Source organism: Tupaia chinensis, unplaced genomic scaffold, assembly GCF_000334495.1.
Source record: "Tupaia chinensis unplaced genomic scaffold, TupChi_1.0 Scaffold000232_3, whole genome shotgun sequence".
Taxonomy (NCBI): Eukaryota; Metazoa; Chordata; class Mammalia; order Scandentia; family Tupaiidae; genus Tupaia; species Tupaia belangeri.
In genome coordinates, this window is record NW_006159709.1 from 118,775 (window position 1) to 146,021 (window position 27,247).

The following is a 27,247-nucleotide window of genomic DNA, read 5'->3' on the forward strand; positions in this document are numbered from 1 at the left end:
AAAAAAACTTTTATTGCTGTGTGTCTGACTTTAGTTTTCCTGATATTACACTCCCTTTGGAACTTCTTAGAAAACTGGTCTGCTGTTCACAAATTCTTTCAGGTTTTGTTTATCTGAGAATGCTGTTGTCTTCTCTTCCATATAAGGATAATCTTTCTAGGTATAGTATTCTTAGTTGAAATTGTTTTTCACTCAACACTTTGAATGTATTTTCCCGTTCTTTCCTTGCTTGCATTCTTTCCGATGAGAGGTCTGCTGTTAGCCTGACGAGATATCCTTTGTAGGTTACTTGTTGTTTCTCTCTTGCCAGTCTGAGTACTTAACCTTTTTCTGTGGTTTTGGTCAATCTGATATAATGTATCTTGGAGAAGATCTTCTGGGGTTGATTCTATTTGGGATCCTGTGTATTTCTTGGGTCTGGATCTTTGAATTCCTCTCTAGGTTTGAGAAGTTTTCTTGCAGGATTTCATGGAATAGATTATCAATGCCCTTATTACTCTCTTCACCTTCTGGGATACGAATTATCCCGATGTTTGGATGGTTGATGTTATCTAGTATTTCTTGTATATTATTCTCATTTTCTTGGACTATTTTCTCAGTCTTCGTGGTGGATTTTATTAGGCCTGTGATTCTGTTTTCTTCATCTAAGATTCAATCTTCTGTATGATCTAGTCTGCTTTTAATACTTTCAAAGGAGGTTTTGATTTCCTGTATTACAGCTTTCATCTTTAACAGTTCTGTTTGACTCTTTTTTTATGATGTGTATTTTCTCTTTCAGATCATGCAAGATCTTCCTCATCTCTTGGAACTCCTGGGTTCTATTCTCCTGCATCTACTGGAATTCATTGTCTCTCTTCTCTTGCATCTTTGTTAACTTTGTCACTATGAATTTTCTAAATTCTTTATCAGACATCTCCATGATTTCTATTGAATTGTCTGTGGATGAAGAGGAGTTATTCTTTCCCCTTGGGGGGAAGGTATTATCTTGGTTTCTCTTATTTCTTATGCCTTTGTGGTGATTTCTAGTCATCTGATGGGTTATACGTGTCTTCCTAATTTCTAGAAGTTCAATCTGAGCATTCAGGGATGTTCAGGAGGAGGTGATCTGCAATCTCTTTGCTGTTCTGTTTTTAATCCCTTTGTGCAGCAGATTCAGTGGGTATAGAGGAATGTGTTGACCCTAATAGTATTTGGATGTTTGACTATGGTTCCCTTAGATCCGTTTAGACACTCAGTGAATGGAGATTGAGCAGCGAAGTAATGAGGTTAAAAAAAAAAAAAGGAATGAGAAAACAGAGAGGAAAGAGAAGAAAAGGAAGAGAGAAAAAGAAAAAACAACCGAACAATTTATTTTTTTAAAAAAAAAAAGGCAAAAATTAAAACTGCAGCACGTGAGCACACCATGCAAAATTGCTAGTTCTCAGCAGCAATGGAGGAGTCTTCTGAAGGCCTGCCCCTTGCTTCTTCTAGAAGGGAGGGGGAAAAGGGGATTCTTAGCAAGACAAAAGAGGATCTGAAAGTCAAGAGAATACTTTACCTTGTAAAATTTTAAAAAGGAAAAATTACAAAAAAAAAAAAAAGAGAAGACAGAGAAAGGCAGACAGAAAGAGACAGAGAGAAGGATAGAGAGGCGCCCTACCACTTGAGACCAGGAGCTAGAGGCTGAATTATCAATAGAAAATCTTCATTTCTCTTATTCCCTGAAACCACTAGTTCTCAGCAGTATTAGAGGAATCTTCTTCTGAAGTCCTGTCCCTTGCCTCTCCACTCAATACTGGGGGCTTGTGGGTGAATTATCAGTAGAAAATCATTCATTTCTCTTACTCTCTGAAATCACTAGTTCTCAGCAGCAATGGAAGAGTCTTCTTCTGGCAGAGGTTTTTCTTTTGGTATTGACTTCATTAGTCCTTATTTCATTAGGATTAAAAATGAGACATAGGGAACCAGCAGTTAGCGTAATGGCTATGTCGCTGGACTCCCACGTAGTCGACCACGGTTCGTGTCCCGGACCCGGTGGCTTAAAAAACTCACGCCGGGCGCGTGTGCGTGCGTGCCCAAGATCCCGAGAGGAGAGTGGAGGAGAAGGGATTGCGGCGTGACCATCCCCCCTGGGGGGTGATTTCTCGCTTTCTGTCTCTATGTCTCTCTCTGTCTGTCTGGCGAGCGCACGCGCCCTACAGTGAAAATCTCTCTCAAAAAAAAAAAAAATGAGACATAGTACTGTGTTTTATGATGCTCAAGTATTTAAGGTTTATATTACTCACTGATAGAAGAAATCTATCAAAGTTTGTTGAGTTCTAATTCTATCCTTTTGTCCCCAGTCTGTGATAGCTTATATTGACATACAGGCTCATAGTAATGGTTCCTTATGGCCATTTTAATTACACATGGCAATTAGATATCCTAGGAAGTTTACCATTGTCAAAAGAATATATATATTGATTGGCCATATAGGATTCAGCTCCCTTAACCATTAGGCCAGGAAGCATGCCCCATCAAATCTTAATATAAGAAAGCATTTCTAAATTTTGCTACTTAATGTTATTAAACAATGCCAATATAATATATATATATTTACTATTATATGATTATAATATACATAATATAGATTATAGAATGTATACATCTATGTGTATATGTATATATTTTAGAGGGATTTTTTGCTATAGGGCATGTGCACTCACCAGAGAGACAGAGAGAGACAGAGAGTCAGAAAGCAAGAAATCACCCCCATGGTGGACGGCCACACTGCAATCCCTTCCCTATTCTCCTCTTGGAATTTTAGGCATGCATGCACACGCACCCAGAGTGAGTTTTAAGCTGCCAGTTTGGGGACTTGAACTGTGGTCAACTACATGGGAGTCCAGCAGCATAACCATTATTCCATCTCCTGGTCCCTATATATATGTTTTTTAATGTGCCAGGGATTGTGAGCCTTTACCAGAGAGAGAGAGAGAGAGACAGAGACAGAGACAGAGAAGGAAAGGGAGAAAGCACTCACAATGGGGTGTGGTAATGTTGTAATCTCTTCTTCTTCCTTTCTCCATCCTGTTGGGATTTTGGACATACACATATGCACCCAGGTGTTTTTCAAGTTTCTTGATCTGGGATTCAAACTCTGTGATTGATCATATAGGATCCAGCTCCCTTAACCACCTGGCCATGAAGCATGTCCCAACAAATCTTAACATATGAAAACATTTCAAAATTTTAGTACTTCATGTTATTAACAATGTCAGGAAACTTGCTGAATTTCTATTTTGTACATATTTTGTTAAAATTGTTCTTGCCAAAAGCTTCAATGACTTCCTCATGTTAAATTGAGTGGCATTTTTCTGTCCACATTTTAATTTTCCCTCTCTGCCATTATTTGATACTTTGACTCCTTCCAAAAAGTCATTCTTTCCTTGGCTTCAAGGTATCTCACCTTTGTGGCTTTCCTTCTGCCTCTCTAGCCATTCTTTTCAGTCGCTTCATCGTTCTCTCTTCTACCATTTCTGTGAATCTTGAGTTTTCAGAGTCTGATGTTAACACTTTCTTGACTCTACCCACTCTCGTCAAGTCAGTCTCTTTGATTTTTTTCCATCATTTAACCAGGTTTACATCTCTGGCCCAGATCGCTCTCCTAATTTTAGATTCATATATTCAGCTGCTTATGGGAGTCTCTGTATGCCTTTATAGGCATCCTAAATGTAAGGTGTTCTGAAACATAAGCTAGCCCTCCTCAACCAGTCTTGTTCCTCATCTTTTGTTCCCAGTCTAAGTGATACTATAGCTATCAAAAATAACAAAAAAAAACAAAAAAAAACAAAAAAAAACAAAAAAAAACAAAAAAAAACAAAAAAAAACAAAAAAAAACAAAAAAAAACAAAAAAAAACAAAAAAAAACAAAAAAAAACAAAAAAAAACAAAAAAAAACAAAAAAAAACAAAAAAAAACAAAAAAAAACAAAAAAAAACAAAAAAAAACAAAAAAAAACAAAAAAAAACAAAAAAAAACAAAAAAAAACAAAAAAAAACAAAAAAAAACAAAAAAAAACAAAAAAAAAAACCCAAAACTCTCAGTGTTTTTAACTCTACCAATCATTTATACTTTGCATTTAACTAAGTACATAATTTTATATTTTCTTTTTCCTTACTATAACCGAAAATAATCTATTTATCCTCCTCTATCATTACCTAATCTTTAAAGGTTGAATTTATAAATTTACTTTATTGATGGCTGTATTTCCCAAACTGTTGTTCCACAGAGTATTAGTTCCATAGGATGTTAAATGGTAATCTACATAAAATCAGTGTTCCGTAGCCAAATAAGTTTGAAGAATGTTTCCTATCACTGTTTCCATCTCAGCAATTCACAGAGAACATGAAGCATTAAGAAATACTGCAGTAAAGCAACACGTTTGCATTCAGGGAACACTCTCCCACTTTTTATGGAAAGTTTTAAATATATTGCTTTCATTGCATAGTTTGGAACATTCTTACATAGGATATAAAGTAAAGAGAAAACTCATTTTTCTCCCAAGTAGTCAATTTTCCTGTCAACATTTATTGAATAATCTCTTTCTTCTCTGCCTGTTGATGGGGTTTCATTAATCATATATTAAATTTATAAATACCCTAAGATCTCGCATAGAGCTGTTGACTCTTGGACTTTTATTTATTTTTGATATGGGACATCTGCCCGTATTTTTTGAGGGAGGCCAATTTGAATGCAGAATAAACCATCTTTATTAGTTAAAGTTGTATACACCCACCTGTCAAAAGTATGTTCTCCCGCACTATATTTGAGGCCAAGTGAGTCATCAATCATGGAGTTCTCGTGAGGAAATTTGGGTGGGTGGTCAGACTTGCAGGAGTACTCACTTAATGTTGTAAATGACCACATCCTTGGCATGTAAATGAGCCGGGGCTGTATCCTCTACTCTTTATTTTCTGGGTGATAAAGGTGATGGTATTTAGCATCCTGAGGTTAGTCAAGATTCAATTTTAAGTCAGATGTACCTGGAAACTTGTCCATACTTATTTTCCTTCAGAATGTTCTGGCTTTAATACAATTATATTTAAGCAACTTGAAATTATAGAATTAGTAACATTTCGTCCTGAGCTGCAGTTTTTTTAATTGATCCAACTCTGCTGACCTGGAACTGTCAGCAAACAGGTACATTTGTGTTTACACAGTTATGAAGAATTCCTTCCTTCCTTCCTTCCTTCCTTCCTTCCTTCCTTCCTTCCTTCCTTCCTTCCTTCCTTCCTTCCTAGTTTTGCTATAGGATGTGTGCACTTGCCAGAAAAAGATACATAGAAAGAAAGTGAAAAATAGCCTCTGGTGGATGGCTACAAGAAATCCCTTCTCCATTCTTCTCATGGGATTTTGGGCATGCAGCATACACACCTAGTATGTTTTTCAAGTCACTGGTTGAGACTCTAACTGCACAGTAGGTCATATGGAATCTAGCTACCTTAACCTTCATGCCACCTACTGGTCCCATTTTATTTTTTTAATCAAAATATCAGGTTGGTTAGCCCACATTTTGGACACCTAGAACCCACACTTTAGATACTCAGATGATGCTAAGGTCCTTTTCAATTCCGATTCTGTGGTATAGTATATATGTGGAAGTGTGACAGACTTCTTAGGAATAAAGAAAGTCAAGCAGAAAACACAAACATTTATATATGTAAATAGGTATCTGGATGGAAAAAAATCATAATGTTAGTAGGGGTTACAGAAGGATGGTGGAATGTTGCTGGGTGTTCTTTTTTCCAGATCCACTTTGCACCTTGTACTGGCCCTAGAGAATGACTAGGGAAGCCTATGTCCTTGGTCTTCCTCCTCTGCCCTCTGATTTCTGGTTGGGTTTGGCCAGTAGAGAACCCCAGACGGAGGATGGAGTTACCTGTTCTTCTGGCTTCTTACTTGCAGAATTGTTTTGTACTGGCCAAAACCCCTAGCTGACAGTCACAGCTTGTCTTAGTCTCTTTGAGCTGCTGTAACAAATAACTGTAGACTCAGTGGCTTATAAACAGCTGAAACTTATTTCTCACAGTTCTGGAGTCTGTAAGTCTGAATTCAGGGTGCCAGCATGGTTGTGTTCGAGTGAGGGCTCTCTTGCAGATTTCCAACTGCCATCTTCTTGTTGTGGCAGAAGAGAGCAGAAGAGAAGGAAGGAGGTCTCTTTTCACTGCGCTTGTCCTTTGAGGTCAAAGGGAGTGTGACAGTTTCTAGACCAGCTGTGCTTCATGCTCCCTGGTGATTTCCCTTCACCATTTCTATAGATACTAGTGATCATTTCCCAAATAGTTCACCATCAGATCAGGATCCAGGTCTTCAATTAAAGCAAGGTTGATTGCTGTTGGTTAGCTTTTGGCCAAGTGGGTGCGCACACTTACATGTTGTTTTTCTCTTAGATCCGAGAGTTGAAGATTGGCTCCTCATGTCCTCGCCTCTGCCACAAACCATCATCCTGGGAATCTATGTCTATTTTGTCACTTCTCTGGGACCAAAGCTCATGGAGAATCGAAAGCCCTTTGAACTCAAGAAAGCGATGATAACGTACAATTTTTTCATAGTACTCTTTTCTGTGTATCTGTGTTACGAGGCAAGTGTCTTCAGTATTCCTAATGGGAAAAATTTCCCTGAGTCTTCCTGTTTACCTGTCATTATGTTTTCTGTTATAACTCTCTGGTAACCCTTTGAAAATTAAGGAATTTGACAAACTGAGCTCACCAGAGCAGATATTTCTCAAAAAATTATGTATAGACCAAACAATAAACTCCTTAGAAGATTTCAGGATCAGTAGTGAGAAAAATGAACATCTAGTCTACAGATTTGCACATAGTTACCCTTAATGGATGATTGAGTGAGTCCATAAATGTTAGGTTTTAGGAAACACATACTTGGAGAAATTAACTTTCTCAAGGTAACATAGCTTTTAAGTGGAGGACTGATATCTAAATCCATGTTCATCTGACATCATAGTTTGTTCTGACTCTCTAATGAGTCATCATCATCATACTGAGAACTTCTGGTGTCTGCATCTCTGACAAGATGACAATGGTGGACTACTTTGATTTAGAATGTTTGAGATTTGGGAAGGGACATAGACTCATACAAATCAGTAGATGAGGGAGCCTGTCACTTAATTGTCACCAACAGAGATCAGAATCTTCCAGGACTCAAATGCAGGTTCCTGAATTATCACTCTCCCCTTCTGCTCTTATCACATTTTAGCCACCTTCGTGTATCTGCTTTTCTGGGATTCTTTGTTTCTTTTCTAACTCTGGCTGGATTCCTTATCCTCATTTTTTTTTTCTACTTATTTTATAGCACAGGTATACTTAGTCATAACTGGGTCTCACAAGGACTCAGCATTGCCCACTGGACTCTCTTGACACTATTGTCTCTCCAAATGCATCCTCCCAACCTTATTTCTGCTGCACATCCTTCTGATGAGATTACCTTAAATATACTCTGGTTTGGGCCAGCAGGTGGCATGGAGGTCAAGGTGCTGCATTCCCACATGCCCAATTGTGATTCAAGTCCTGGACTCAGAAGCTTGAAAATCGTGCTGGGTACATGTGTGTGCATGCCCAAAATCCCAAGAGGAGAATGGAGGAGAAGAGACTGTGGCATGGCTCTTCCCCCTGAGGGCTGATGTCTCACTTTCCCTCTCTCTGTCTCCAGTAAGCGCACAAGCCCTATAGCAATAACCTAAAAAAATTAAAAAAAAAATTTTCAAGGGATCAGCAGATGGTGTAATGGCTACCTCGCTGGACTCCCATGTAGTTGACTGCAGTTCACGTGTTGGACCTGGTGGCATAAACTCATGCCGGGCATGTGTGCATGCTTGTCCAAGATCCTGAGAGGAGAATTGGGGAGAAGGGATTGCAGCGTGGCCATCCCCCCTAGGGGGTGATTTCTCACTTTCTGTCTCTCTGTCTTTCTGGTGAGTGCACAAGTCCTATAGCAAAAACCTCTCAAAAAAAAAAAGCCTTTAGCACAAGCCCCCCTGTAGTCTGGATTAATTCTACTGCCTCCCATTTCTTCCCATTTCTTTCCAAAATTAACTGGCAGCCCATTCTTAATCACACTCTGGAGTATAAGCACCTGAAAGGGAAAGGGTAATGGAGATGGGAACAGAGAAACTGCTCTTAGCATGTTCTCAGAGATAGGAGATAGCATGTTACAGTACCATGTTAAGAACATATTTAGAAGCCAGGAGACAGATACTGATTAGATCTGGTTCTACTAATTAACTGCCAGACTTTTTTTTAAAGTTTATTTATTTGTTTCTTCGGCAAGAGAAAGATAAAGAAGAGAGGCATCCCCAAAAGGGTCTTCATGCTATGATCCACCATGAGCTTTGGTCAGCCAGGATTATGGGCATGCACACACACTCGACATGTACAGGGAGATCTCAGGTTGCAAACCCAGGACCTTCCCATATAGCTTCTCCATTGTGGAGTGTTGCATTAAAACTATGGCACTGTGGCTGGCCGTAACTGCATGATTTTGAGCAAGGCACTTGACCTCTCTGGACCTTAGTTATCTCTCTTTCTCTTTTGTTTAGTTTTTTGCTATCAGGTACATGTGCTCACCACAGAAAGAGAGAGAGGGGAAAGTCAGAAATCAGCCTCCAGTAGGGGTGGCCACACTGTAATACCCTCTCCTCCATTCTCCTCTAAAGAGGAATGTACCCACACACACCTAGTGTGTTTCTTGAGCCACTGGGTCTAAGACTTGACCTGTGGAGTCAGCCATGTGAGATACAGTGCCCCACCCGCCATGCCACCTACTGGCCCAGTTGTTTCATTTTTTAAAAAAAGTTTACTTATTTATTTCTTCTATAAGTGACAGAGACAGAAAGTGAGAGAAAAAGCACCCTCAACAGGATCCTGCCACCACAGCCTCAGATCATGGGCACAGACACACGTGGCCAGTGTACCCAGAGAGGTCTCCAGACATAAACCAGAAACCTACTCACGTGGGATTAATTTGCATTCTACTGCTCTGCTATCATCAAGCCCCCTGTCTCCCCTTTAATAAAGTCAGAATTGAACCAAATGATTTGTCAGTTCTCAGCAGATCCCTTCATGTCTGGTATTTTTCAGTTGTGTCTGATTGTGTCAGTAATTGTGAGTCTCCAAATACATTTCTTAGACTTGGGATGAATTTAATTATAACCAGTCAGTTTCAATTCCTACATCATAAACTACAATATAAAAGAAGGTTTGAAATGATCCAAATTTCAGAGTTATATCTCCCATTTATTACAAATAATTGAGGTAGTTACATGTCAGTTTCAAGGTTTATTACCTGCCAACTATAAATTATCATTTTTTCTTATTGCTAGCCTGAATGTAGACATAAATGTCAAAGGCTCCATGGGCTGTTGGGATGTTTTTAAGCTTCATATCAGGAAATGTAAGTTTTACTCTCCATTTAAACAAAGACTTTGAGTAACCGAGCAGGTATGCCATCTGCCGATGGAACAGCCAAACACATGGTTTATTGTGTGCAGCATGATTTCGTTTGGTCTTAGAGTAAACACCTGCCCAAGGGAAGTTAAGCCAAAACTGGACAAGGTAGAAGCACATCAGACTAAAGGAACTCAGATGCCTTATGTCTAGTGATTGTCTGAATGTGCTAGTTATTGACATCAGTGAAATACTAGCAAAGAGAGATCAGTCAAGACTCAACAGAAGGCCAAGTCACATAGTGTCTTCTATTCAACAGAGCATCTTGTTTAAGGAAGGGTAAGGCAGAGAATTAGTCATCTTTTACGTAAATAGCTCCCGTGCTTAGAGTGTGACTCTGACTTACTAGAGTCAGTCAGAAATGAGTCTGAGCACAAGAGAGGATGAGGACACAACACAGACAGGGTAGGATTTTGTAAAACAGAATTAGCTGTTTCTGTGGCACATTCTCTTGTTCCACTGGGAAAATCTATTGACTGGTTTTATTCCCATTTATGACATGTTTATTTTGTACTTTTCTCAGTTTTAGTTTTCAATATCTCATAACATATCAAGTTTCTGGTGTGATTAAATTATCTTACAAGTCAAACTAGGAGCTAGTGTCAGAAAAGGATGTTTTAATTTTAAGTATTTAATTTTTAAATTAATCATTAAATCATTATTGTTTAATTTTCTATAGGGCATGTGTACTCATCAGAGACAGACAGGGCCAGGTAGTGATGCAGTGGATAAGGTGCTGGACTTTCTATGGCAGAGCCATGGTTAGAGTCCCAGACCTGGTGGCTTGCTCTCTCACTTTCTCTCTCTCACTTTCTCTCTCTCACTCTATCCCTCTCTGATCAAATTAAGATAGATAGATAAAATTAAGTTTAATAAAATAATTCTTTAAAAAAAGAGAAAACCTCACCATCAGACTGAAAGAATCTCAATATAATCTTTGAATTACAGTTCAGACTTATCAACAATAGACTTTTTCTTTTCTCCACTCATATAAGGTCACTTTGTGGGTGTATTGGAATTAAGGTCTGCCAGATTGCGCTCTTGTTAATAAAAGTATTTTTCTCTTTCTTGTGTTATAAATTCAAAGCCAAACTCATATCTAGGTCTTACATGTGGTCAGTCTTTAAAGGCAAATGAGAACCCCTCCCCTATGGGGATGGTCATACCATAATCCCTTCTCCTTCTTTTTCCCTTTTGGATCTTAGGCACACATGTACATGTGCCCAGGCATGTCATTCAAGCTGCCGGGTACTACGGTTGGTCATGTGGGATCCAACCACTTTAACCACCATGCCTCTGTCTGGGCCGGGCTATTCCTTTTAAGAGTATACAAATACATACACTCGCATGTGAGGACTTCTGAAGGTTTGTGGCAAAATGGAATTCAAATGCAAGTTAATTTTGGTGTCAAAAAATTTGGAAATCCTGGCCCAGCCCCAGTGGTGCAGTTGGTAGCAGTTCTGAACTGCAGTGGGAAGCCACATGGCTGATCACAGGTTTATATTCTGACTTACCTTGAAGCAGATAGACTGACTAGCTGGAGAACTAGGAGAAGGGAGTATAGTGTGATAAGACCCTGTTGAGGGTCTCTCAATGTCCTATTTTTCATTGTATTAGAATGATCATCCCAAGAAACAGGCATTTTAGTCAAAACACAAGGTTATATAATTAGTATATGAGTTTGAGGTTTTGAAGTTCAGGATATCAAGCTTTGATATCAATTGTATTCTTGGTCTATAATTGTTCTCAATGCCTTTTCCTTTGCACTATTGGCTGACTCAGCTGATAATGTATTGAATAGTCACAGTCAAAACTCCCTTTGTTGTAGCTGTTGAGCTCTCTTCTTTAATATGCATGTGATCTCTTGCAGTTTGTGATGTCTGGCTGGGGTACAGGTTATTCATTTCAATGTGAAATTGTTGACTACTCACAGTCACCCACAGCTTTAAGGGTAAGTTTCTCCTTAAAAAAAGCTTGCAACTCAAAATCAGTGTTAAAACTTTTTACACTCTGTTTGCTGCATTGGATATGAACTCAGAATGAGTAAATGTCTCTATCAGATTATAGACCTTCAGGGAAAGAAAGTCAATAATTTCAAGAAAATAGTCAAAGAAAGTCAGGTGTGTAGTTTTCTGTAAAATGGAAAATTGGTGTTTTTCTTTTTGAGTTTATTGTATTTAAAAATAAACTCATACTTAGTCAAAAAATTAAAAATAGAATTACCATAAGATCCAGCAGTTCTACTTCTGGATATAGATATATGTATCTGAAAAAATGGAAAGCAGGGACCTAAAGAGCTATTTGTACATTCCTGCCCATAGCAGCATTATTCTTGGTAGCCAAAAGGAGTTGTCCATGGATTGATGCATGGATAAACAAGGTGTGGTATACATAGAATGGAATATTATCAGCCTGTGAAAGGAAAGGGATTCTTTCCCATACTACAACATTGGTAAACTTTGAGGACATTATGCTAAGGGAGGTAAGCCAGTCACAAAAAGAAACATACTGCATGATTTGGCTTTTATGAGGTACTTGGAGTAGTCAGATTCAGAGAGCCAGAAAGCAAAATGGTATCTGGGCCTGCAGGGAGAGAAATTATTGTTTAATGAATATGGACTTTCAGTTTCATAAGTTGAAAACATTTCTGTGGATGGATGGTGGCGTTGGTTGCAGAACAATGTGAATGTGCTTAAAATAGTCAAAATGGCAAATTTCATTTTATGTATTTTACTAAAATTTTTAAAAATAACTTTTTTCCATGTAAAAAATAAAATTAATTCTTATCTATGTGTGTTTCTGCAGATGGCACGTACCTGCTGGCTTTATTACTTCTCCAAATTTATTGAGCTGCTAGATACTGTGAGTATGTAGTCCCACATTTGGAAAATGGAAGCAATAAACTGCTATCGTTCAGTTGTGTGATAACTTTATCTCTCTTCCTCTAGCTGACCTACTACTATCTTTTTTATCTTTTATTATCAACAGTTTTAGAAACTAGATAGGATAAGCTCATGTGTTCAGTGTTTCACAAATTCTAGAAGGTTCTTTATAGAGCTACCAACTGATCAAGATTACTATGCTCTTGTCACATGTACTACAAAACTGCATCTTTAAGTAGATGGAAGACAGTTGTTTTTCACCAAAGATCAGAGAACATCTTACCTTTGGTTCTTTATACCGAAGTACCATGTCATCCTTATGCCTTTAAGAGATGTTCAACTAGAATAATAAGTTGCCCCTGGCATACCAGTAATTTTGGGAACACCAAATTTACTCCAGCTGCCTTTCTTGTCTTCTTTCTTTCTTTCTTTCTTTTTTTTTTTTTGAGAAGTTTTTGCTATAGGGCACATGCACTCATCAGAAAGACAGAGAGACAGAAAGTAAGAAATCACTCCCCAGGGGGGATGACCACATCACAATCCCTTCTCCTCCATTCTCCTTTTGGAGAATGCACATGCACACGTGCCCAGCATGAGTTTAAGCCACAGGGTATGGAACTCAAACCACCGTCAACTACATGGGAGTCCAGCGCTGTAGCCACCTGCTGGTCCCCTCCAGCTGCCTTTTTAAAGTATGTTCTTACTGGGCCCCATGTCTTCTTACTTTAGACTGTGTGAGGATCAACTCAGAACTTGGCTTACTAGGTCCTGGCTAAAGCATATAACTTGAATTTGGGGCCTCTGATGAGAGGAGAAAGCCATGAGCCTTTGTTTCCATAGCAGATCGGGAAAACTGATAGTACACCTTGGTGGCATACATATTTTAGAAATTTGGAAAAATAACTGGCTCTGAGACTGCTAAGTGTGTTGTCTCTGGAATATATCCACATGCAGCACCATGCTGCCACCTTCCATGTGCATATACAAATGTATTTGGCTTTATTGTTTCTGCTTTGCGTGTTCTCAGTTCCAGTGCCTGTAAGGAAACTGTTGCTGTTTCTCTCCTTTCCAAAAATGCATTTCTCAAATACTTTTATTAATACTTTTCTTTCTACTATTCTCTTTAGTTCCATTTTTAAAAGTCTAACTCAGCACTGATATTCTAAATTTTGCTTTGGGATATTTTTTGACCATCTCAACCCCACCCACAAAATTCTACTCTTCTCTTTGCAGAGTTTCTGTAAAGCATTGAGCACATTCAATCTGAATGGTGACTTCATTGTTCTCATTTTCTCTATGTAGCTTTGCTTTCTCTTCTATCTTATTTGTCAAATTGACTCTTCAAATATTGCCTTCTTAATTTTTTAAACAATAATTTGCTTACTTAATTTATTGCAGGTCCTCTCTCAGTTTGTCTAATCCCTTATCCAAATTGGTAGGACATGTTGGAAAGCAATGTAGAATAATTTCAGTCATAAGAATGGGGCCAGCCCATGGCATGGTGGTTAAGGTGGCTGGATCCCACATGGCTGGCTGTGCAGTTCAGGATCCAAGCCCAGCAGCTTGAAAAAAACATGCCAAGGCATGTGTGCATGGGTGCCCAAAGTCCCGAAAAGAGAGAGAGGTGAAAGAGGAAGGATTGTGGCATGACTGTCCCCTATGAGGGATACTTTCTCATTTCCCCCATCCTTTTCTTTGTCTGTCTCTCTCTGATACACCCACTCTCTGGCCAATTTAAAAAAAGTATTAAGATGTTTTTGCTTTCCCATATGCTTAAAAATTTACTAGAATTTGTTTATTTATTTTACAAAATAGCATTTTCTTTTAATAATTTTTGGCTACCTTCTTTATATATTTTTAAAATATATGTAACATTTTTTACCTTTTAATCAGTTATTTTATTCCTAAGCATCTTATCTAAGCTTCTCCATGCTAATAGTTAGTTTTTGATCTGTCCTTTGGGAAATCAGCTGCTTCTTAAACATTCTATAAGGCAACCCCTTGATGCAAATTATGGTGTGAAATCATGGACACTTGGCCAATATTTTTGTAATATTGAGTAAATTATTGTATAATTTTAAATAAACTTGCTTTTCTTTAAATTTTTCAGATCTTTTTTGTTCTACGTAAGAAAAATAGCCAAGTGACTTTCCTTCATGTCTTCCACCATACAATCATGCCCTGGACCTGGTGGTTTGGAGTCAAATTTGCTGCAGGTAGTCAAGGGAAAGTTGGGGTCATATGTTATAAGTGGTAACATTTCTGTGATGAAAATTTTATTCTTAGACCAGCTGTGGTGGCGATGCAATGCTCTGTGATGCAGAAGCCATATGAAAAGGGCCCAGGTTCACATCCTGAGACCTTCCTGTATACTCCAGATCACATGTAGTTGGTCCTGACTAGCTAAGGCTGTTGGTGTTTTAAAAATATATCGAGGAGGCAAGGGGCAAGCCTTCAGAAGAAAATTCCTCCATGGCTCCTGAGAACTAGTGATTTCAGAAAAAAGAGAAATGAAGATTTTCTACTGAAAATTCAGCCTCCAGCCCACAAACTCGAGTAAAGAGGCAAGAAGCAGGCCTTCAGAAGAAGATTCCTCCAATGGCTCCTGAGAAAAGCTATGTGGTTTTCTGTTTTTTTGCTTTTTTAAAAAATAATAATTTTTAGTTGTTTTTTATTTTCTTTTTTTCTCTGTTTCTTTGTTGTTGTTTCTCTCTCTCTGTTTCCTTTTCTTTTTCTTTTATCTCATCTCTCTGCTTCTCAATCTCCATTCACTGTGTTTCTAGACAGATCTAAGGAAACTACATGCAAACATCCAAATACTATTAGGGTTAACATATTCCTCAATATCTACTGAATCTGCTGTGCAAAGGGATCAAAACAGAACAGCAAAGAGATTCCAGACCACCTCTTTCTGTATGCTCCTGAAAGCTCATATTGAACTTATAAGTTTAGGAAGAAACATATCATCCATCAGATGATTAGAAATCACCACAGGGTCATAAGAAGTATGGGAGAGCAAGAAAATACCTTTCCTCCAAGGGAAAAGAATAACTCCTCTTCATCCATAAAAATTTCAATGGGAATCATGGAAATGTCTGATAAAAAATTTAGAATATTTGTAATGGTGAAGCTAACAGAGGTGGAAGAGAAGAGAGACAATGAATTGCAGAAGAGAAAGGAAAAAGATGACGAGTTCCAGGAGGTGAGAAAATTCTTGCAAGATCTAAAAGAGGAATTACACTCTTTTAAAAAGAATCAAAGGTACCTGTTAGAGATGAAGGCTATAATACAGGAAGTCAAAATCTCCCTTGAAAGTATTAAAAGCAGACTAGATCATAGAGAAAATAGAATCTCAGGCATAGAAGAGAAAATTGCTGGCCTAGAAAAATCCACCATGAAGACTGAGAAAATTGCCCCCCAAAATGAAGACAATATACGCGAAATACTAGATACCATCAAACCTCCAAACATTCAGATAATTGGTATCCCAGAAGGCGAAGAGACTCATAAGGGCATTGATAATCTAGTCCATGAATCCTGCAAGAAAACTTTCCAAACCTAGAGAGGCACTCAAAGATCCAGGTCCAAGAAATACAAAGGACCCCAAGTAGAATCAACCCCGGAAGATCTTCTCCCAGACACAGTACAGCCAGATTGACCAAAACCACAGACAAAGGCAAGATACTAAGATTGGCAAGAAAAGGAACCAGCAGTTAGTGTAATGGCTATGTCGCTGGACTCCCACGTAGTCGACCACGGTTCGTGTCCTGGACCCGGTGGCTTAAACTCATGTCGGGCACGTGTGCGTGCGTGCCCAAAATCCCGAGAGGAGAATGGAGGAGAAGGGATTGCGGTGTGGCCATCCCCCCTGGGGGGTGATTTCTCGCTTTCTATCTCTCTGTCTCTCTCTGTCTGTCTGGCAAGCGCACGCGCCCTATAGAAAAAAAAAAAAACCTCTCAAAAAAAAAAATAAAAGATTGGCAAGGAAAAAAAAAATGGCAAGTTACCTACAAAGAATATCCCATTAGACTAACAGCAGACCTCTCATGGGAAACAATGCAAGCGAGGAAAGAATGGGAAAATATATTCAAAGGGTTAAGGGAAAAACAATTTCAACCAAGAATACTGTACCCAGCAAGATTATCCTTCAGATGGGAAGAAAAGACAAGAACCTTCTCCATTAAACAAAACCTGAAAGAATTTGCCAGCACCAGAACAGATCTCCAAGTAGTTCTCAAGGGAATGCTATATTAGGAAAATTAAATACAGACACACAGAAATAAGAGTTCAAAAACTAAGAAAATGGCTGACTTAATCATAAGAACAAGTCTGGCAAAAAAAAAACCTCTCCAAAAAAAAAAAAAATTTTTTTGCTCATACACCATAGTTCTTGACAGTTAACTTTCAAAATTTCATAATATTTAATATTTTTAATGCATTTTTTTTTAATTTCAAGAAAAACAGTTTTAGAGGTTTTCTTTTTCTGAAACATTTTTAAAAATCAATTAATTTACATTCATTCCCTAAGCATTGTTACAACATACAAAATGTGATTTCCCATCCAGAATATACTGCATAGTGGCTTAATCATGCATGTTATCATCAATAATTTTCCATTTCTAGTTTCACATAAATATATGAAATATATACATATATATTTCAAATATATATATATATATATATATATATATATATATATATATATATATATATTTGAAATATATATGTATATATTTCATATATTTATGTGAAACTAGAAATGGAAAATTATTGATGATAACATGCATGATTAAGCCACTATGCAGTATATTCTGGATGGGAAATCACATTTTGTATGTTGTAACAATGCTTAGGGAATGAATGTAAATTAATTGATTTTTAAAAATGTTTCAGAAAAAGAAAACCTCTAAAACTGTTTTTCTTGAAATTAAAAAAAAATGCATTAAAAATATTAAATATTATGAAATTTTGAAAGTTAACTGTCAAGAACTATGGTGTATGAGCAAAAAAATTTTTTTTTTTTTTGGAGAGGTTTTTTTTTTGCTATAGGGCACGTGTGCTCGCCAGGCAGACAGAGAGAGACAGAGAGATAGAAAGCGAGAAATCACCCCCCAGGGGGGATGGCCACGCAGCAATCCCTTCTCCTCCATTCTCCTCTTGGGATCTTGGGCACGCACGCACACGTGCCCGGCGTGAGTTTTAAGCCACCGGGTCTGGGACGTGAACCGCGGTCGACTACGTGGGAGTCCAGCGACATAGCCATTACATTAACTGCTGGTCCCAAGAACTATGGTGTCTGAGCAAAAATTTTTTGATATGTAAAGTAAATGTTTGTAGAAAAATGTATAAATAAATAAATGGAAAAAGGAAAAAAATGTATCAAATTGCAGTTATCCCAACATCCCAAAGCAACCTACTATATTAAGGATGTTTTGAAAGTGTTTTTTAGGTAAAAAATAATTTTAAACAAAAGGTTGGCAACCAGACTCTTTTGTTTCCTTTGGGTTTTATGCTTCAAAACGTCTAGGATTAGAGAAAACAGGAAGTAATTTTATCCAGTCATAAAGTTTTAAATAACTTATATCCCCAAGACATATTCTTATCTTAGCAAAGTTTGGTTGGGGAATTTGTTTCTTTTACTTTCTTAAATTTAAGTCTTCAAATAGACCAGAAGACCAAATTAAACAGTGCTCCAACATGTCTGAGTGTCTCACTTTTGTTGGGCATTCTGACTCTAGACTGAAAGAAAAGTTCTATAATTGAGGGCTCTTATTTGAAATCTAGACCCTCTAGGCATGGAAGGGTCTGCATATCTCAGAGCCAGAGAGAACATGGATAAACCGGGGGCAGGAAGATGTCAGAACCTAGAGGAACCACAAGGGCTGTCAATATAGGCAGAGGGCTAGGCCTACTATGGCCACAGACACTGAATTTTCCAGAACCTTGCCCACAAATGGCATTTTTCTGTTGAGGAACTTTTTGAAGTAAATGTAGCTCCTTTTTAAATTATATATGTTGATACAAATTTTTAACTCACTTTGTAACAAGGGTCTGCCAGTCCATTTCTCAGATGAAAGGTAACTATGTTATTTAATCTCCATTATTTTACTTATTCTTACTTTCTGTTTTTGTTTCTCTAAAATGCATGTTGTGCCTTTCAATTCTTTCTGTAGTGATATACCTTGACAACTTATTTGTGTTGACCAAAAATCGGGAATTGTCCAGACATCCACAAGTAGACTAGCTATGATTTTTTTGTGTATATATATATACACAAAATGCAAATGCAATTGAGATTAGCTCAGCTTCTCTGCTAAGCAATTTGACTCCTAAATGATCAGAAAGAGATGACTTTCTGTTTTGTTTTGTTTTTGCTATAGGGCGCTGTGCGTGCCAGGACAGAGAGGGAAAGTCTCCTCCATTCTCCTCTCGGGATCTTGGGCACGCACGCACACGCGCCCGGCGTGAGTTTTAAGCCACCGGGTCCGGGACACGAACCGCGGTCGACTACGTGGGAGTCCAGCGACATAGGCATTACGCTAACTGCTGGTTCCCAAAATTAAATAATTTTTTTAAAAAAGATCTAAATCCTGCCCAAACTTATACAATCTCCAGACCTGTGTTCTGTGACTTTGATCACACTTACTTGGAATGTTTTTGTTTGTTTGGTTTAGTTTTGTTATAGGGCATGTGCACCTGCAAGCAGTTGTAAAGAGAGAGTGAGAATTCACCCCCCAGGAGGAATGACGATACCACAGTCCCTTCTCCTCCAATCTTCTCTTGGGATTCTGGGCATGCATGCGCATGTGCCTGGCATGTCTCTCAAGCCACTGGGTCCAGAACTTAGACTGAGCAATAGACCATGTGGGATCCAGCACTTTAATTGCCATGCCACCTGTTGGCCCATGAGGTGACTTTTTTATTTTTGAAGTATGCTATTGATAGAAAAGATGCTTTTATAGGCTGGCCCCATAGTAATAGTTAAGGGAGCCAGATTGTACATGACCAAGCACAATTCAAATCCTGGCACCTGTAGCTTAAAAAATATGCCAGATGTGTGCATGAATGCCTGAAATACCAACAAGATGGATAAGTAGAGAAGGGATTGTGGCATGACCCCACCCCCACTGGGAGTTGCTTTCTCTCTCGTGCTTCCTCTTTCTTCCACTCTGTTGAGTGTATATGCTCTCTAGAAATTAAAAATAAGAGGAAAGAGAAGATGCTTTTATACTTTTATCATTTATGTATTCTGGTTTCACTGAAGAAACCAGAACACTATACCTGGTAATATAGTATACTGTATCACAAGACTGAAAATAAATAGAAATAGAAAAAAGATTAGAAGGCAATAATTAACAGTATGAACAAAGGTAATTTGGAAACATTGAAACAAAAAAGTGTTTTCCTTTCTCCTTTTCTCTCCTTTTCTATATCTTCCGATTTTTCTGTATTGTGTATCTGACAGGTTTATAATGGCAAAAATATTATTTAAAGGATAAAATTAACCATTTTTCTGGGTTCTAACTTTGAGTTCACTGATAGTCTATCTTTCATTTCAAAAGTGAGCAATACTTTTCAATAATGAAAATTTAAGCATATGATACAAAGGACAAAGGTATTTCAAAAGATTTTAGAAAATGGAATTAAAGTATGAGTTTGAAATCTGCGCATCATTTTTTTAATTATATGTAATTTCTATGAACTCTTTGAACACTCTGCATGCCTTGATATGTAAATGTCACCATGTTTATGAACATCATTTTATAATGGGTTCTTTGTACACATTTTAACCCCCCTTCTTCTTTACAAAACGTAAATAGTAGACCATGTTTTTGTCTCTTTCCTATGTTCTATGGGTTAGCGTTTTTGTTAGTCGTAGGTATAGAATTCTAGTAAACACTTGGATAGCATACCTGGTACCTATTCAGTGACAAGCATGGCAATAAGAGCTATTTCCAGGAATGTGGTTTGGCACTGACTTCCATTCCTAAAACAGCACTGTCCAGTTTAAATGGTCCTTTGCAAAAACTTGAGCACAGCTGATCTCTATCTAGTATTTAATTTCCTGTTTGCCTTTTGTACTTCTCTCTGAGATAATATAATAGCAATCCAACTTTTCTTTTGACTATGGTTAAAATATTTCTATGGCAGGTGTTTATATTAATTTTGCATATGCCCCTTCTAAAGATATGGAGAACTGTACTAATTACTAAGGTGATTGCTTTATTCTTTTCAAACCAAAGGTATGAAATGCGATGGCACTGATGGTAATTCATTCTGAGATGTTTGCTTTTCAGACCTATTATAAAGAAGAAAGCAAGCTTAGAAAATATTAGAGATGCCTTCTAAAGAAGATATATAAAGCATTACTAACTGAAATGTGACTTTTCTATGAACTTATTAAAATGACTTATTAGAAAATAATTATACTAGAGGAAATAAGCTAATTATATTTGTTGGCATATTTCGATCAGTAAATCTTACTTAAACACTCATAGCTACACTAGTGGCATATTCACTTTCTGCCTATAGGATCTTCATTTTAGGACATTTAAATGGTTCAACTGTCTGAGCTGGCCCCACAGCACGGTGGTTAAGTGCTGTACATGGAATGTCAGATCCTATATGGCTGACTGGGATTTGAGTCCTGGCCCTGCAGCTTTAGAAACACACTGAGTGCAAGTGCATGCATGCCACAAATCCTGACAAAATGGAGAAATGGAGAAAAAAGGATTGCAGTGTGACTGTGCCTTCTTGGGGCATCCTTTCTCTTTCTGTGCCCTCTGCCATTTAAAAAAAAAGTGAATAATAATAAATAAAATTAAATATATAATTCTTTTTAAAAAATTAAAGGGTGAAAGTATCCAATTGGAAAATAGACATTCTTCTGTCAAATAACGGGAGAGAAGTCTTAGTTAGAAAGGCTCTGATACAGTTTGCATTGGGTGAAATAGATTTCCCCTGGGAATATTATTATGAAACACAAGTGGACTTGAGAGTGGACTTGAAAGGTATTTGGCTTAAGCCTGTTAAGCAACTTGACCCTTAAACTGTCAAAAGTAGACAATTATTCTATGTTTAAATTACTCTAGAAAAGGTGTTTTCATACCACAATAATTTGTTTATTCGCAGTTCTTTTGGGAAAGAAAACTAATACAATGGTAAATACAGTTACGTGTTACTTAATTTCAAAAAGTTTGTTGTCGGGATTTTATCGTTCTGTGAACATCGTAGAGTGCACCTACATGAACCTAGATGGAGTAGTCTGCCACACACCTGGGCTCTGTGAGATAGCCTGGTATAATCTTACGGGCTCACCATTGTATATGTGGTCCATCATTCACTGAAGCATCATTATTCAGTTCATGACTGTATTATTGGATAATTAGGAAGGTCATGGCACATTTTTGCCTAGAAAAACATGGAAGACTACATCATGACTTTCCTGATGACCCAATATAAACTGGAAGATTGTTAATAAACTTCATTAATTCAGTTCCTTCTTACTTGGAAGTTGTGATAAACTGAAGGATTATCTCTAAAGGATAATTTATTCTAGTCAGGAGGAGAAAGTTTATGAAGCACAGTACAGCATTATTGAGGCTATGGGAGAATATTTAACTTAAAAATAATTATTTAAAATGGGTTATTTTAAGGGAGTACTTTAATGATGGTGATATCTAGAAATATCTGGAATTAGTGCAATTATGAATAATTATTAAAAAGTAGTTTGTTTCTGTTTCTTTTTTGAGAGAGATTTTTGCTATAGGGCATATGCGCTTGCCATAGAGAGAGAGAAACAGAAGGTGAGAAATCACCCCTTGGGGGGATGGCCACTCCGCAATCCCTTCTCCATTCCCCTCTCTGGAATTTGGGCACACACACACACACGTGTGCCTGGCATGAGTTTTAAGCCACCAGATCAGGACTCAAATCACAGTCAACTATGTGGGAGTCCAGTGAGGTAACCATCTAGCCATCTGCCGGTCCCAATAGTTTGTTTCTTATGGTTTCTTATCTCCCTATGGCAAAAAAAAAAAAAAAAAAAAAAACTTAAAAAAAAAAAAGAAAAAGAAAAGGAAAGGAAAGAAAGAAAAAGAAAACGAAAAGAAAGTAGGCATGAAAGAGTCTATCCTAATTTGTGACATTGTTCCATAAAAGAGTATATTAGTAGTAACAAATTTGTATTTTCTTTTAAACGTTTTATAACTCACAATGTTTATAAATTCAGTCCTAGCATAATTAGTCTAAATTTATGAGATTGCGCTTTATTTCTGGAATTAAAGAATACTTCAATTAGAATATTCTGGGAAAAAGTTTAAATTCCAGATCAACATTATTAAGTCAGGCTGTACATTAAAAGTAAGATTCTTCTAGATTGTGCATCTTAGGAAAGAGACTCCAAGGGAAGAGTTCGTGGTTTGAGTTTTTCCCACTATTAACTAGACACCCTGTTACCCGTTCCACTGTATTACTGGTCTAGCTAAAGGCAGCTAACATGACCTTTTCTTATGTCCCAAGCATTCTTTGCTTTTATTCTAAATCGAAGGTGATCAGAAGGAGATGTGGTAAAATTAAAAGAGGAAAATCATGACAGGAAGGTAGCATCGAATGGAATCAATAAACAAAGATGGGTTAATAATCAAAAGATGTTTATTTCAGAAATATACTAATTAAATAAAGCCAATATGCTTAGTTTACTAGTGAAAGCCAGTGGTTTTACTAATTAACTATTTAGTGAAAATGATTGAGAGTGGGAAAAAAAATTCTATTCCACACATTTGACATGAACCAAAACATTTTTTTTTCTTTGAGAGAGAGAGATATTTTTGCTCTAGAGTACATGTGCTTGCTGGAGAGACAGACAAAAAGTGAGAAATCATCCCCCTGGGGGCATGGCCACATCACAATCCCTTCCCCTCCATTCTCCTCTTGAGATTTTGGGCATGCATGAATAAGCACTTGGTGTGAGTTTCAAGCTACCAGGTCCTTAACTCAAACCTTGATGGGAGTCCAGTGACATAACCATTAGGCCATCTGCTGGTCCTGAACAAAATCATTCTTAATAGCTTTATTCAGAATAACCCAAATTGGAAACAACCCAGATGTTGTCCAACAGGAGAATAAATAGTTATGCAGTCATATGGTTTCAGATCCCATAGTAGTGAAAAGACTTACTGTGATGGACCAGCAGCTGGCCTAATGGTTATATCACCAGATTCCCATGTAGTCGACCACAGTTTGAGTCCTGGACCCAGCAGCTTAAAACTCACTCTGGGAGCATATGCATGTGCCTGAAATCCCAAGACAAGAACAGAGGAAAACGAATTGCAGTGTGTCCATCCCCCCCACCCCGAGATGATTTCTCACTTAAAAAAAATTTTAAAAAAGACATACTGCAAATATGTGCACCAACATGAATGAATCTTGAAAATATTATGTTGACTGAAAAAAAGCAGGCATGGTGCTACCAGGTGGCATGATGGTTAGGGTGCTGGACTCCCATATGACTGATCGCCATTCAAGTCCTAGGCCTGGCAACTTTAAAATCACACTGGGCACATATGTATACGTGCCTAAAATCCCAGAGAAATGGAGGAGAAAGGATTGCTGTCTGGCCATCCCCCCTCAAGGGGTGATTTCTCACATTTCCTCTCACCTTTTAGCTAGTACATGCACCCTATGGCAAAAGTCTAAAAAAAATTAAAAAATAAAGAAGAAATAAAGAAAAAAAGCAGGTATGAAAGGGTTCATCCTGTTTAATTCCATTTACATGAAGTTTAATAACAAAAAAAAATAGTGGTTGGTAGAAGTCAGAATAAAGGTTACCTTTGTTGAGGTTCATTCATGGAAAGGCATATGGGAATTTTATGGGTTGGTGGAAATGTTCTATCTTGATCTGTGGAGTGGTTGTATGGGGAGACACGTGTAAAAAATAATCACCTTGTACACATTAAATTACCGTACTTTGCATTTTATATATAGATATAAAATTAATTTGAAAACTAAATGTAATTTCTATTATTTGGTGATATATTTAAAAGTTAACTCAGTTTGTCAGAGTAAACCAAAATTATAAGACTGATCTTAAGATTAAGATGTAACAAAATAAATAAAACCATAGTAATTTATTTTTTAAGATCTGTATCTAACATTCCACTAAATGCATTATCCAGCTTCCTTTAATTTGATAGCATTTTAATAGGATTGTGTAATTTCTATTATTTGGTGATATATTTAAAAGTTAACTCAGTTTGTCAGAGTAAACCAAAATTATAAGACTGATCTTAAGATTAAGATGTAACAAAATAAATAAAACCATAGTAATTTATTTTTTAAGATCTGTATCTAACATTCCACTAAATGCATTATCCAGCTTCCTTTAATTTGATAGCATTTTAATAGGATTGATGTTTTATAAATGTCTTTCTATTTATTTATTTATTTGTGCTAGAGGGCACATGTGCTGTGTACTCACCAGAGAGAGACGGAGACAGAGAGAGAGAGAGGGAGAGGAGAAAGTATCCCCCATGAGGAATGATCACACCTCAACCCTTTCTCCTTTTCTCCCTCCTTTTGGGATTTTGGGCAGACACACACACATGCCCAGTATGTTTCTCAAGCCGGTGGGTCCAGGACTAGAACTATGCAGTCATCCATATGGGATCCAGCCACCTTAACCACCAGACCATAGAGCTGGCCCATGAATGTTTTTCTTCCTAGTAAGACTCAAGAAATAATTATACTAAACTATCAGTTCAGATAAAAATCTGTCTCATTTTAAGGAGCAATGCCCACGTGACAATCATCTTCTTTTCCAGGTGGCTTGGGAACATTCCATGCCTTTCTAAATACAGCTGTCCATGTAGTTATGTATTCCTACTATGGACTGTGTGCATTGGGACCAGCCTACCAGAAGTATCTGTGGTGGAAAAAGTATTTGACATCATTACAGCTTGTGAGTAATTCATTTTCTTTTGTATCAGATGTGAAACTAAAATGGAGTCACTTGTCTTCACTGTGAATTAGGATACTAGTGAAATAAAGAGCAAAGTTCTCCAAACAATAGGACTATAGTAACTGGCCCCTACATGCCATGCCATCTTTCCACTCTTTCTGTGCCAGGAACTTTGTTGAAACCAAAATCTATTTGTAACCAAGAGTTGAAGACAGTTAAACCAATATGTATATCTATATACTGTCTCTATATTGTTTCATACATTTACGCAAAACAGATATATTTATGAACAAAACAATCCCAAAGTTATATGAAACTTAGGCATCATTAGGCATTACTGAACGCTTGAAATTTCATGTCTTAGAGCTAAATGACTTGAGGGAATATAATTTTGAGGAAATGATGAGTCTTCCTACATGCCTATCTAACTAGTCCTAACGTTGATGAGTCTGTCTTACTTCCAGTTAACAATAAGTGTTGTGAGAATCAAGCCCAGATATGTCAGTTCAGGCAGTCATATGTCAAACTGCAGTGCTACAGGCCACATGGTGATCGTGGTTTAAATCCTTGGCTCACATGGCCTGAAACATATTGGGCACATGTATGAATGCCCAAGATCTGAAAAGCTGGAGGATTAGAGGAAGGGAATTGCAGACCATGTGGAGGGTACTCCGTGTGTGTGTGTGTGTGTGTGTGTGTGTGAACATGCTCTATCATGAATTCAGAAAAAACATGTTTAAAGAGTATTGTGAGAATTAGAGGTGTAGAATGTTAGACCAACATGTATGTATTATTGCCCTCAAGAGAATACTGTTCAAAAGAGCAGAGGCATTCATTTAGAACTAGTAATGCCTTCCAAGGCTTGATCCTAAAAGTATATGGTATTTAATTTTTTTAAAAGGATAACTGGGTTTGAGATGATTTGTTTAAATTTTGACTTTTATTGAAAAGACAGTTTTGCCATTCTCGTATGTCCAGATTTGCAGTGATTAACAGATTAGGGTTATATTCTGCCGATAAAGAGAAGAAAAAGTATGGACTTGGGTATAGTTCTTATGCTAAAGCTTAATTTTTTTTAGGCTTATTTATTTCCATAATGTGTGTGAGAGAGAGACACAGACAGAGAGCAAGAAAGCACCCTCACAAGGTCTTGATGCTGTGATCCACCCTCAGCCATCAGGAAGCCCTGGATCATGGATACATGGCTGCCCAGCTTACCCACGGAGGTCTCTGAACTTGAACTGGGAACCTTCCCATGTAGGATTACCTCACAGAGTGTTATGTTTTTCTGTTACACCACTGTCTGGTCCCAGGGCTTAATTTTTATTAAAAATTCTGAACTGTGTTAAATAAAAGTTGGCACATTCATATAAAATCTCTTCTCCCAGACCAGAGGATCATATTTGAGTGTATGAGAATCCTAAATTGAGATCAGAGTGTGTCTTTACAGTTATTTCTGTCTGAAATTGGTGACAGTTTAAATGATCAGCCTTTAGAAAATGGTGAAATAAATTAATTTATACTTTGTAATATTATGAAGCCATGGAAATATTTACTAGTGTTTTATTAAATTTTTTCTCATAATAAAGTAATATATGCTTATAGCAGAGAAACTAGAACACTCAAGCAATGAGAAAGCAAAACAAACATAATTTCACCAACCAAGAATAGTCAGTGCTGATATTTTTATTTTGTTCTCATGTATTGGGTTGTTGGAAAAGTCATGATATATTAATGCATCATAACTTTTCCAACAACCCAATATTGTAATTTTTCTCTCTTACGCATGTATGTGTATACCTTTTTACATTATTTTAATTACTAGGTATACAAGTTTGTTTTGATGTATTTTTTAGATTTCTTGTTTGTTTGATTGTTTGTTTTTTGCTATAGGGTGTGTGAGCTTGTCAAAGAGAAACAGAGAGGGA

General features: G+C 37.3%; 1 protein-coding gene across 2 annotated transcripts in view; it reads left to right on the plus strand.

Annotated features, from left to right (window-relative positions):
* Positions 1-27,247, plus strand: part of ELOVL7 (ELOVL fatty acid elongase 7) — a 38,883-nt gene that overhangs the window by 7,909 nt on the left and 3,727 nt on the right. The window contains exons 2-6 of one of the 2 annotated variants that reach the window (XM_006148341.3): positions 6,411-6,601; positions 11,350-11,430; positions 12,285-12,341; positions 14,472-14,577; positions 25,183-25,319. In XM_006148341.3, the coding sequence (XP_006148403.1) occupies positions 6,411-6,601; positions 11,350-11,430; positions 12,285-12,341; positions 14,472-14,577; positions 25,183-25,319 (572 nt within the window). The remainder of the gene's footprint in view (positions 1-6,410; positions 6,602-11,349; positions 11,431-12,284; positions 12,342-14,471; positions 14,578-25,182; positions 25,320-27,247) is intronic. The other variant, XM_014587753.2, reaches the window with a different exon arrangement.